A 14,019-nucleotide genomic window follows, 5' to 3' on the forward strand; every position below is an offset into this window, starting at 1 on the left:
TATTGCGAGGCCTACGTGGCTCAGTCAGTTAAGCATCTGACTCTTGATTTTGGCTCAGGTCATGATCTCACAGTTAATGAGTTCAAGCCCCACATCAGGCTCTGTGCTGGCAGTGCAGAGCCTGCTTGGGATTCTCTCTCATCTCTCTGCCCCTCCCTTGCTTACATGCATGCTCTCTCTCTCTCTCTCTCTCAAAATAAATAAATAAACTTAAAAAAAAAAAAAAAAAAAAACATTAAGGGGCATCTGGGTGGCTCAGTCAGTTAAGCATCTGACTCTTGGTTTAGGCTCAGGTCATGATCTCACAGTTCATGAGTCCGAGCCCCATTTTGGGCTCTGGGCTGACAGTATGGAGCCTGCTTGGGATTCTCTCTGCCTCTCCCCCACTGGCTCTCTGGGTCTGTCAAAATAAATAAACTTCAAAAAAAAATTTTTTAATAATAAATAAAACATTATTTAAAAAGATCTTCAGTTACACTGCATCCTGCATAGTGAAAACTGCAAGACATCAGCTTTGAAGATCTACAGTACATTTTTGCTTTTGAGTCCCTCCCTCTTCCAGTTATTTCAGCCGATTTCTAGTAACAAATGATTGATCTTTTTGTAACTATTATCCTATACAAACATATATTAGGACAATCTTTTACCTAAAATGTGTATTTGGCATAAATGTCTAACATAAGAACTAGATCCTTAGGAATAACCCATTTACTTGCTAATAATCTCTGAGAAGTTAAATTCACCTGTTTTTAAAGTTTGTTTATTTATTTAGAGAGAGACCATGCACATGCACACAATCAGGAGAGGTCAGAGAGAAGGAGGGAGAGAATCCCAAGCAGGCTCCATGCTGTCAGTGCAGAACCAGATGCGGGGCTCAATCCCAAAAACCCATGGCATGGGATCATGACCTGAGCAGAAACCAAGAGTCAGACACTTAACCAAACTGAGCCACCCAGGGGCCCCAAGTTAAATTCACCCTTAATGCCATTCTCAGCATGACTAAGAGGAGGTGACAGTCTAGGTTACTCTATTTTTAGAAATGTGCCCAGTAAACACATTTCAACCTTCAAGAGCAATAAAAGGAAAATTTTTGTTTTTTAAAAGCCTACACTCCAGTATAAAAGATTCCTGGATATTTATACTAAACTCCCTTCCCAATAAATGGGTATAATGCTTAATATCCATTATTCCTTTCATAATCTAAAATAGAAAAACTAGGGGCGCCTGGGTGGCTCGGTCGGTTGAGCGCCGACTTCGGCTCAGGTCACGATCTCGCGGGCAGTGAGTTCGAGCCACACATCGGGCCCCTGTGCTGACAGCTCAGAGCCCGGAGCCTGTTTCAGATTCTGTGTCTCCCTCTCTCTGACCCTCCCCCATTCATGCTCTGTCTGTCTCAAAAATAAATAAACGTTAAAAAAAAAAAACTTAAAATAGAAAAACTATTAGAATCATTAACAGGTGCATAGAAAAATCAGTGATTCAATGTACACAAACATACAAGTATGTTTAGAACTTTTTACATCATTTTAAATGCTTAAATTATTCTACACTGCATAATACAAAAATAAGAGAGTTAAGTGCACTAGCCTGGAAAAACTTTAAAACTGGAAAGCAACTTAGACCATCGTTAACTATGAAGCCATCCATAATGATCTCTGGCTGGTCTTCATTGATCCCAACACCTCTACTCTTGCCCCTTCTAACAACCCCCACCCTACAGCCAAATGATCCAACATATCACTTCACCTTTTACTTAAGCCATCCAACTTCTCAGGGACCTACAGCATAAAATTCCAACAACTCAGTACAACATAAAGAGCCTTTCATCATCTGATCCCATCCACCTGAGCCACCCTCCTCAGGGTTTTCTGCTCTAGCAACAGCAATCTGCCTCTTTTCAGATCCTCTCCGCTGCAAACACCCGGTCCTTCAAGACTCAAGTGAAATTCAGCTTCTCGTGCAGTGCTTCTGAGGTCTCCAATCTTTGGCATTTCTGCCTCTTTGTCACTTCAACTTGCTACGGAGCACACCTCCACAATTTTTCTCAGTGAATTGTTATTTCTGCCTGCTCTCCACCAGAAAGATCTCTGTGAAGGCAGGGATACTGTCTTTCCCAGTGTCCATAACACTGCGTGATACAGCAGCACTCAACAAATTTTTGTCTAAGGAATGAAACATCCTTTTTGTCAATAACATCCCATCTGCATGTGACAAAAGTAGCACTAGAAGCTACGACTCCTCACTCCTGCCAGAATGCTCTTTCCATCATCAAAATGGAGCCAGGCAGTAAAGATCAACACACAACATCTAGAACATACAGCTCACATAGGGTGAGAAGTTTGTATGTAGCCTTAGAGGGAGAGATGATGCTGGAGAGATGGGGCTGGGATTACAGAGGACATGGAGTGACGAACTGAGGCACAGACATACGTGACTAGCCCAAGGTCACACAGCTATTAAGTGGAGGATCGCGACTTGAATCCAGGCAATCTGGCTCGAAGCGAGGTTCTGACCACTTGGCAACAGTTACTGCCCATCAACAGTAACCCATTCCAGATCCCTGCACTGCGTGTGGGCAAAATCACACTGGTGACATAAAACGGTTTCCCAGACCACCTTCTATTTTAAATCTAACTCCTGGTCGGGAGTTGCGAGAAGATCCACAGGGCCAAGGCGGGGCGGCGGGCAGACACCCACGCGACTGCAGGGGATCAAGAAAGAACAATGTATTAAAACGCCTCGCCCAACGCCTGGCAGCCGGGACGCCCTCTCCGTGTCCGTTCTCCCCGTGTCCGTTGTTAGTTCAGGTCTAGGGCCCCTGCAGAGGGACAGACTCAGGACGGACGCAGGGCAGGGGCGGGTGGCGCCCCACTTGGCCAGGCAGCGGCCGCAGAAAGCGCCATCCCCGGGAGGCACCGACGTCTCCGCCCCCGTGCCTCTTCGCCCAAGAATCGCACGCCGCCCATTGCCTGAAAGGAGCCCCCTCCGCGGGGTCCCCCCGAGCCCGCGCCGTCCCCGCCCTCACCTGGCGGCCCTATGTACTTGACCACCCCCTGGGTCTTGAACACTTCTCGGGCGGCCAGCAGCGCGTCCTCGTGGTGCGCCGTGTAGAAGTCGCCCCGGTCGAAGAGGCGCACCGTGGTGGTCGGCTTCTCCGGCATGGTCTGGAAGAAGCGCACGAAGCCGATCTCGGCCGCGCTCTCCAGCTGCAGCGTCTCCTTCGGCAGCACCGCCATTTCAGAAACTCTCCACCGCCTGCCAGAAAAAACTGCGCGACCCCGCACCCGCTAAGCTGTTTCCCGCCTCCCTTCCCTCCCTCCCGTGCGACGTCCGGCCTCTGCGGAGTCACCCAATCAGCACCGAGCGCTGCATTTCGGTGGGTGGGAGTCCGCCGCGGCAGCCAATCACAAACGGACGCGGCCCAGCTTCCCGCGCACGCTGGTAACTGTCTACTGCGCATGCTTGAGCCTAGGTCGCGCGCCGACCCTGGCAGACAGCCATCGTTAAAAGATTTCAGGTGCCCGTGACTTTTTCTGCTGCATCCGAAAGGAATCCAGGTGGATAGATAACTAGGGAAGGCGGCCTGGTGGGACGTTTTGGCTCTCTTGAGTTTATTATGAACCCGGAAGTATGAGTGAGATCAGAAAGAAACTTGAAAACAAGGAAAAACTAGCCTTTCTTCCCGTCCTAATACATTTTTTTTTAACTGCACCTCTCTCTGAGCAGGGAGTAATGCTTAGAATCGTTGAATCATTATATTGTACACTTGTAACTAACATAACACTGGAGTTATACTGAAATTAAAAAATAAAACCACCCCTCTTTCCCTGTCTCCCTTTTCCTTTTTAAGCAAACTGCCAACATCAAGATTACAGGTTTCTTCCACAACCTCCTTATTGTTCTGTACTAGCCATATTCTTTCTCGTTTCTCCTTGACTGATTCATTTAAAAACATTTATGTGGCCTTCTATGTGCCAGCCTCTTCTAGAATCTGAGGATCACTAGAAATGGAAAGAGAAAAACCACTGCCTTTGTTCAGTTTGTATTCTCATGAATGAATTCAGATGATAAGTAAATTTATAGTAAGAAAATTGTTAGAAGATAACTGTATAGGTGGAAAATAAAGATAGGGTAAATTTTTTTTTAATGTTGAGCAAAGATCTGAAGGAGGTCAGAACACATCCTGCACAGTTACCTGCCTTAGGAAAGGTATCTACTCTCCTGTTTGGCTCACTCTTTACCCAAGGAAGCAGCTCCAACCCTGATTCAACTGCAGAATTACTCCAGGGGCTTTTCAAAGATATACCTGGGCCACACCCACATACAAAAGCTTGGAATTTATGAAGGTGGGGTTTTGGGATCTTTTTAAAAACATCCTTGGGTATTCCCGACAATCAGTTTTGAAACCAGTGGCCTACAGTTAAAATTCAAATATCTTGGAAAACAGAAAAAGTTTGGATCCTCTGCTGACTAATTTTCCTACAGACTTAACATCTCCCTCAGCCTGCAGTGCTCTTGCCTCTCACCCCAGGTCTGTTATCTGGGCCAGTAAATTCCTCTTCCAGGGCGCCTGGCTGGCACAGTCCGTAGAGCCCAAGACTCTTGACCTCAGGGTCCTGAGTTCAAGCCCCACATTGGGCACAGAGCTTACTTAATAATTAAATTTCCTTTACCTTTCAAGGGTTATGGCTTCAACACAAACTTGTCTCTCTGCTCCAGAATGGCCCTTTCCTGTCCGTGTAGCAAACTCCCAGTCATCATTTTGTCTTCGATCCCAAGTGTCTCCTCAGTCCAACCTGCCCAGTTTCTGCAGGTGTCGTCAGTTGCGTTATCTTCTGGAGTACCTACCACCTTATTCATATTATAGTATTTTCTGCATTGTTTTATAATACCTGTTCACTTCTTTTACTAAACACCTGGAAAGGACACCAATGAGTTTTTATAGCTAATGATAATGACTAATGTTCATCACCATTCACTGACAGGTGTCTTCCTTATTTTTACATGTGTTAACTCTTTTAATCTTTGAAACGCTAGGTATTAGGTACTATTGTTATTCTTATTTTACAATGAAGCAATGGAAACTTGGAGATGTGAAGTATCTGGCCCAAGATTACAGAGCTGGTAGTAAGTAATACAGTTCTGTCTTGTTCCAAATTCTGTATGCTTAACCGTCTGTGTGCCATAAGGCCTGGCACCTATTGGGTATGCACTGTCAACAATAGCCAAAGTATGGAAAGAGCCCAAATGTCCATCGATGGATGAATGGATAAAGAAGATGTGGTATATAGATACAAGGGGTATTACTCGGCAATCAAAAAGAATGAAATCTTGCCATTTGCAACTACGTGGATGGAACTGGAGGGTATTATGCTAAGTGAAATTAGTCAGAGAAAGACAAATGTCATATGACTTCACTCATATGAGGACTTTAAGAGAAAAAACAGATGAACATAAGGGAAGGGAAACAAAAATAATATAAAAACAGGGAGGGGGATAAAACAGAAGGGACTCATAAATATGGAGAACAAACAGAGGGTTACTGGAAGGGGGTGTGGGATGGGGGATGGGCTAAATGGGTAAGGGGCACTAAGGAATCTACTCCTGAAATCACTGTTGCACTACATGCTAACTAATTTGGATATAAATTTTAAAAAATAAAATTGGAAAAAATCCACTCTAGATTGTGAGCTAAAGCCCCATTTCAGAATATTTGTACAGTTTAGGGGTGAAGCACCATGCTAATCAAGATGGATCTCCAAAGCGTGAGCCTTCTAAAGACCATAACCGTGGTGGTTGCTCCTGGGCAGGGGGAGTTCTACCAGCAGTTCTGAAAAAGATAATGTGTTTGAAACCTGAGTTTTATAGTCTGATGTCTTTAGCCATTCTTTTTGAGACATTATTACCATTTCTTTGTTTCTTTTTTAAGTGTATTTATTTATTTTGAGAGAAAGAAAGTTCAGGTAGAGTAGAGAGAGAGAGGGAGACAGAGAGAATCCCAAGCAGGGTCTGCACTGTCAGCACAGAGTCCTATGTGGGGCTTTAACTCATGAACTGTAAACTCATGACCTGAGCTGAAGTTGGACATTCAACTGACTGAGCCACCCAGGCACCCATTAAAACCATTTCTGAGAGACTATAATGGGCATAAAGTCCAGAAAATTCCTCCGGAGGACTATCAGCCTCGGCAGAGGACAGTGACTTTTAACAAAACATAGTAGATACCTAATGATCCTTTGCTTTGTATCCAGGCTAATAACAATGATCCTAACATGCTTTTTTCCTACAAAGTGTCTTTTTTTTTAACGTTTATTTATTTTTGAGAGAGAGAGAGAGAGAGAGCATACACCAGGGGAGGGGCAGAGATAGAGGGGGACAGAGGATCCGAAGCAGGTCCTGTGCTGACAGAAGAGAGCCAGATGTGGGGCTTGAACCCACTGACTGAGAGACCATGACCTGAGCCAAAGTTAAATGTTTAACCGACTGAGCCATCCAGACATTCCCCTACAAAATGTCTTTGAGAAGAGGATCGAGCTCAGACTCACAACCCCAAGATCAAGAGTTGCATGCTCTTCCCACTGAGCCAGCCAGGTGCCCCAAGAAGTGGGTTCTTTAAATTAACCTGTTTAAACACAAGCTTGAAATAAAACTTTGACATGCACTTGTGATGAATTTGTCTAAGAGTTTGTCTTAAAAGCATCTTTTTATTTATTTTTTTAATCTTGTTTTTAATGTTTATTGTTTACTTTTGAGAGGCTGCAAATGGGAGGGGCAGGGAGAGGAGACACAGAATCTCAAGCAGGCTCCAGGCTCTGAGCTGTCAGCACGGAGCCCGACGTGGGGCTCAAACTCACGAACCCTGAAATCATGACCTGAGCCAAAGTTAAAGTTGGACGCTTAACCAACTGAACCACCCAGGCGCCCCAAGAGCATCTTTTTTTTTTAAAGTCATGTGCATGGATTCAATGTTGTTGGAGCTCAGTGCAGTCTGCCCCAAGATATGCCACAGTGGAATGTTGATTGCTTTAAATTGAAGTTACTGAAAAAGCAGCAATGCAAGAAGGGCCTCTTGACCCTTTATCTCCCTGAATGCAGGAAATAAGTCTCCCATGTGAAAGGTGCCCCCCACATCACCTGGAGACTGAGAGTAGCATCCGTATCACCAGAGGTGGGAATTCAGGGCGGAAGAAGCCTATATAAACAAATCTTGTCGTTTTTACTAATTTACTACCCCAGCTCAAATTCTGGTTAGAATTCCTTTACTAATTGAAACTCCCAAACATGTTTTCTTTGTCCTGTCAATTCCTCACAGATTTATGTTTCTTTGTCTAAAATGTATAAACACTGCATACATTTGTCATTTCCTTTGGTCTCAGTTTTTTTATTGAATCTCTGTGCCCATGTAATTTTGTTTTTTTCTTCTGTTAATCTGTGTCAATTATTAATCCGACCAGAAGAACTTCAGAGAATAAAGGAAGTAATTTCCTTCTCCCCAACAATATTTATGATAAATTTCTAAAGTTATGTCAAATAGTGGCATTTTACAGAAATTTCATGTTTTCCAGTCCTACATAGGAAACTATGCATTTCTAAAAATAACTGGCAAGAGAACTTTCATACAAATATAACTGGAAGACATGACATGACTGATAGGGTGCAAAAAATCATGACCCCAACAGGTTTTTTTTAATTTTCTCATATATTTTCCAAATTCACAATAATGACTATTTTCTTTTTACAGTCAGAATAAGTGTTGGGTAAAAAAGCATATGTACTAACAAAGAGGCTCATTAAAGAAATAATAATTACTATTTTAAAACAACCAAGTATAGAAAAGTATTGTGTACGTTAAGGTGCTTTAACCTTAAAAGTAAATTATTATTGTTAATTTAACAATTGAGAGAGAGAGGGAGACACAGAGAGAGGGAGACATCTTCAGAGCAGTCTGATGAATGAATAAATATGGAATAGCCATGCAACTTGATATTATTTGGTAATAAAAGTAGTGACTGCTTTGGAGCAACTGATGAATGTATATATAAAATATGGTATAGCCATGTAATTCGCTATTGCAGGGCTCAAACCCATGAATTGGAGATCATGACCTGAGCTGAAGTTGGCCACTCAACCAACTGAGCCACCCAGGTGCCCCTGGAGCATGTGACTCTTGATATCAGGATCATGAGTTCAAGCCTCACATTGTGTGTGGAACCTATTTAAAAAAAATAATAAAGCATATGATTATATTATCAGGAGTTGTATAACCATCACCACAATCTAACTTTAGAACGTTTTGTTGCTTCAAAAAAAAATGGTATCTTACTGTGGTTGTGATTTAGATTTTCATTCCCCTAATGACTACCGATATTAAGCACCTTTTCATGTTTTCTGAATGTTCTTCTGAGAAACCATTTGCAGATCATATATTCAAAGGGACTTGTATCCAGATATATAAAGAAATCTTACATTTCAATAATAAAAAGATAAATAAACCAATTTAAAAGTGGACAAAGGACCCAAAGAAGTCACTGGTTTTGGAGAAAGCTCTTTGGTTAGTTACTGTGGAGAACAGAAGCTCTATGGATTGAAGAGTTCATTCTGAAAGCAAGATGTGCTTGTTGTTTTAGAAGTTTGATGGGGTGCCTGGCTGGCTCAGTCAGTAGAGCATGTGACTCTTGATTGTGGAGTTGTGAGTTCAAGCCCCACATCTGGTGTAGAGATTACTTAAAAATAAAATATTTTAAAAAGTTTGATAAAAAACAGACACAGAGAGTTAGACAAAATGAGGACACAGAGGCATATATCCCAAATGTAAAAACAGTACCAAGTAACAGTAAGAGACCTAAGTGAAATGAAAACAAGTAATAATGCCTGATAGAAAATTTAAAGTAATGATCATAAAGATACTCACTGGATTTAAGAGGGACTTCAATGACATCCTTAACAAAGAGATAAAAAGAACAAATCAGAGATGAAGAACACAATAAATGAAGTAAAAAATACACTAATAGAATAAATAATAAACTAGAAGAAGCAGAAGAATGAGACCTGGAGGACAGAGTAATGAAAAGTAATCAAGTTAAGTAGGTGAGAGAAAAAAAAAATTAAGCAATATGAGAATAGACTTAAGGAACTCAGTGACACCATCAAGTGTAATAACATTTGCATTATAGAGATCCCAGAAGAAAAGAAAGAAAATGGGGCAGAAAACTTACTTGAAGAAATAATAGCTGAAAACTTCTCAAAACTGGGGAAGAAAACAGAAATCCAGAACCAGGAGGCACAGAGAACCCCGAACAAAATCAACACAAGGAGGTCAAAACTAAGACACATAGTAATTAAAGTAGCAAAAATTAATGATAAACAGAGAATTTTAAAAGCAGCAAGAGCAGGGGCACCTGGGTGGTTCAGTCGGTTGGTCTGACTTTGGCTCAGGTCATGATCTCACAGTTTGTGGGTTTGAGCCCCACATTAGGCTCTCTGCTGTCAACAAAGAGCCCACTTGGAATCCTCTGTCCCAGTCGCTCTCTGCCCTCCCCCACTTATTCTCTCTCTCTCTCTCAAAAATAAATAAACGTTAAAAAGCAGCAAGAGAAAAGAAAACAGTTACATACATGACCCATAACGCTGTCAGCTGAGTTTTCAGCAGAAACTTTGCAGGACGAGAGTGGCATGATATATTCAAAGTGTTGAAAGAAAAAAAATTCTGCAGCCAAGGGGTGCCTGTCTGGCTCAGCCGATTAAGTGTCCTACTCTTGATTTTGTCTTGGGTCATTATGTCATGGTTTGTGAGTTCCAGCCCCACATCGGGCTCTGTGCTGACAGAGGATTCTTGGGCTTGCTTGGGATTTTCTCTCTCTCTCTCTCTCTCTCTCTCTCTCTCTCTCTGCCCCTCCCTGACTCATGCTGTCTCTCTCTATCTCTCTCTCTCAAAAAAAAAAAAAATGTCTGCAGGCAAGAATACTGTATTCAGCAGTGCTATCATTCACATAGAAGGAGAGATAAAGAGTTTTCCAGAGGAAGAAAAATTAAAGAAATTCAGGACCACTCAACTAGCTCTACAAGAAATATTAAAGGGGACTCTTTGAGTGGAAAGACCATAAGTAAAAGTAAGAAAAGTAGGGAGCACAAAAGCAGTAAAAATAAGTATATCCATCTCACAACATAAAAGGATATAAAATATGACACCATATACCCAAAAGGTGGGGAGAAGAGGAGTAAAGAATGGGTTCAAACTTAAGCTACCATCAACTTAATATAGACTGCTCTATGCAGAAGATGTTACATATAAACTTAATCAATCAAAAACCCAGTTATAGGGGTACCTTGGTGGCTCAGTTGGTTAGGCATCCGACTTCAGCTCAAGTCATAATCTCACAGTCTGTAGGTTTGAGTCCTGTGTCCGGCTCTGTGCTGACAGCTCAGAGCCTGGAACCTGCTTCAGATTATGTGTTTCCCTCTCTCTCTGCCTCTCCCCCACTCATGCTCTCTCTCTCTCTCTCTCTCTCTGTCTCTCAAAGATGAATAAGTGTTAAAAAAAATTTAAAAAACCAAAAACCCAGTTATAGATCTGCAAAAAATAAAGAGAAAGGAATCCAAGTATATCACTAAAGAAAGCCAATTAATCATGAGAAGAGAGCAACTGAAGAAAGGAACAGAGAAGAACTACAAAAACAACCATAAAACAAGTAACAAAATGGCAATAAATCCATACTTAATCAATGATTACTTTGAATGTAAATGGACTAAATTCTCCAATCAAAAGACATAAGGCAACAGAATAGATTAAAAAAAAATAATAATAAGACCTATCTATATGCTGCCTATAAAACTCATTTCAGACCTAAAGGCACATGTACATTGAAAGTGAAGGGATGGAGAAGCATTTGTTATGCAACCAGAAGTGAAAAGAAAACCAGGGTAGCAATATTTATATCAGACAAAATAGACTGTAAAACAAAGACTGTAATAAGAGACAAAGAATAACACTATATAATCATAAACAGAACAATCCAACAAAAAGATACAAAAATTATACACATTTATACACCCAACTTGAAAGCACCCAAATACAGAAAGCAGTTAATAATGAACATAAAGTAATCGATAGTAATACAATAATAGTGGGGGCTTTAACACCCCACTTACATCAATAGACAGCTCATCCAAACAGAAAATCAACAAGGAAACAGTGGCTTTGAATGACACATTGGACACATGGATTTCAAGATACATTCAGAACACCCCATCCTAAAACAGCAGAGTACACATTCTTTTCAAGTGCACATGGAACATTCTCTAGAATGGATCACATTTTAGGCCACAAAACAAACCTGAACAAATTCAAGAGTGAAGTCATACCATGCATCTTTTCTAACCACAACACTAGAAATCAACCACAAAATGAAACTAGAAATCAACCACAAGAAAAAATCTGGAAAGAAGACAAATACAAGTAATCTACTATTACCCAAAGCAATTAACAAATTTAATGCAATCCCTATCAAAATATCAACAGCATTTTTTTCAGAACTAGAACAAACAATCATGAAATTTGTATAGAACCACAAAAGACCCTGAATAGCCAAAGCAATCTTGAAAAAGAAAAGCAAAGCTGGAGGTATCACAATTCCAGATTTCAAGTTATACTACAAAGCTATAGTAATCAAAACGGTATGGTATTTGCACAAACTACACATTGATCATTGGAACAGAATAGAAAGTCCAGAAATGAACCCATGATTGTATGGTCACTCTTTGATAAAGAGGCAAGAATATGCAATGGGAAAAAGTCTCTTCAACAAATGGTGTTGGGAAAACTGGAGATGCAAAAGAATGAAACTGGACCAATACCTTACACCATACACAAAATAAACTCAAGATGGATTAAGGACCTAAATGTGACACCTGAAACCACAAAAATCCTAGAAGAGAGCATAGACAGTAATTTCTCTGACATGGGCTGTAACAGCATTTTTCTAGATATGTCTCCTCAGCCAAGGAAAACAAAAGCAAAAATAAACTATCAGGACTACATCAAACTAAAAAGCTTCTGCACAGCAAAGGAAACTACCAACAAAACCAAAAGACAATCTACTGAATAGGAGAAGATGCAAATGATATCCAATAAAAGGTTAGTATCCAAAATATATAAACAACTTAAATAACTCAACACCAAAAAACCCAAAGAATCCAATTTAAAAGTGGGCAGAAGACATGAACAGACATTTCTCCAAAGAAGACATTCAGATGGCCAACAGACGTAGGAAAAGATGTTCAACATCACTCATCATCAGGGAAATGCAAATCAAAACAGTGAGATATCACCTCACACCTGTCAGAATGGCTCAAATCAAAAACACAGGAAACAAGTGTTAGCAAGGATGTGAAGAAGAAAGGAACCCATAAGCACTGTTGGTGGGACTGCAAACTGGTGCAAATACTGTGGAAGACAGTTAGGGTTTTTCAAAAAATTAGAAATAGGGGCGCCTGGATGGCGCAGTCGGTTAAGCGTCCGACTTCAGCCAGGTCACGATCTCGCGGTCGGTGAGTTCGAGCCCCGCGTCAGGCTCTGGGCTGATGGCTCGGAGCCTGGAGCCTGTTTCCGATTCTGTGTCTCCCTCTCTCTCTGCCCCTCCCCCGTTCATGCTCTGTCTCTCTCTGTCCCAAAAATAAATAAAAAACGTTGAAAAAAAATTTTTTTAAAAAATAAAAAATTAGAAATAGAAGTACCCGGTCTCTGGCCATACCACCCTGAACGTGCCCAATCTCGTCTGATCTCAGAAGGTAAGCAGGGTTGGGCCTGGTTAGTACTTGGATAGGAGATATAGAACTACCCTACAATCCAGTAATCACACTACTACCCCCAAAATACAAAACCACTATTCAAAAGGATGTATACACCCTTATGTTTATCACAACATTACCAACAATAGCCAAATTATGGAAACAGCCCAAGTGTCCATCAACTGATGAATGGATAAAGAAGTGGTGGGTATGTATATGTACACACACACACACACACACACAATGAAATATTAGCAATACAAAAGAATAAAATCTTGCCATTTGCAACAACACGGATGGATCCAGAGTATGCTAGGTGAAATAAGTCAATCAGAGAAAGACAAATACCCTATGATTTCACTTAAGTGTGAAATTTCAGAAACAAAACAAATGATCAAAGCAGAAAAAAAGAAACAAACCAAGAAACAGACTCTTAACTTTAGATCACAAACAGATGGTTACCAGAGGGGAGGGAGTGGGGGGATGAATGAAATAGGTGACGGGGATTAAGAGTACACTTATTGTGGGGTGCCTGGCTGCCTCAGTTGGAGGAGCATGTAACTCTTGATGTCGGGGTCCTGAGTTCAAGCCCCATGTTGGGTATGGAGATAACCTAAAAATAAAGAGTACACTTATTGTGGTGAGCACTGAGTAATAGGATTATTTTACACCTGAAACTAATATAAAGTTGTACATTGACTATACTGAAATTAAAATTTTAAAACATTTTAAAAAATTAAAAGTTTGATATGAAAGAGAGAAGGAATGGTAGCTTTTTAGGGAGGTCAGTGGGAATGTTTAGAGGGCTTGGGGGCCATGTTTCAGGATGACAGAAAAGAGTTGTGAAATTATGTTGTATCTATTATTAACTGTTATATTTGTTGAGAAACTTTCCTCTACCCTGTTAGGTTCAGTTCTTGGGAGTATGTGAATTAAATCGACAGAAGGCAGATTAACAGAAGAAAAGGCACAGTTTTTAAATAGATCACATCCACAGGAGTAGAAAATACTAAGGCTAAATCCTGGATCAGTACTTCAGAGTCAGTAGAAGATGAAAACAACCAGGGGAGACTAATGCCAGTTATGCCAAAGAAGAAAATCTGTAAGCAACATACTAAGAAATGGGACAGTCATAGTGATAAGCTGTGGAGGAATCACATGATTAAACACTGGGGAAAAAAGGCCATTGGCAATTAGTAGTCAGTGTTGTCTTTAGAAGTATAGCTTCAAAAG

The 14,019-nt window shown here is 40.9% G+C and overlaps 1 protein-coding gene across 1 annotated transcript in view; it reads right to left on the reverse strand.

The window, feature by feature from the left end:
• The window catches only part of MSH2 (mutS homolog 2), an 82,675-nt gene extending 79,364 nt beyond the window's left edge, over positions 1-3,311 (reverse strand). The window contains exon 1 of the mRNA XM_058684181.1: positions 3,026-3,311. Within this exon, the coding sequence (XP_058540164.1) occupies positions 3,026-3,236 (211 nt within the window). The 5' untranslated portion in view covers positions 3,237-3,311. The remainder of the gene's footprint in view (positions 1-3,025) is intronic.
• Between the last annotated feature and the right edge of the window lie 10,708 nt (positions 3,312-14,019).

Source organism: Neofelis nebulosa, chromosome 9 (assembly GCF_028018385.1).
Source record: "Neofelis nebulosa isolate mNeoNeb1 chromosome 9, mNeoNeb1.pri, whole genome shotgun sequence".
NCBI classification, from domain to species: Eukaryota; Metazoa; Chordata; class Mammalia; order Carnivora; family Felidae; genus Neofelis; species Neofelis nebulosa.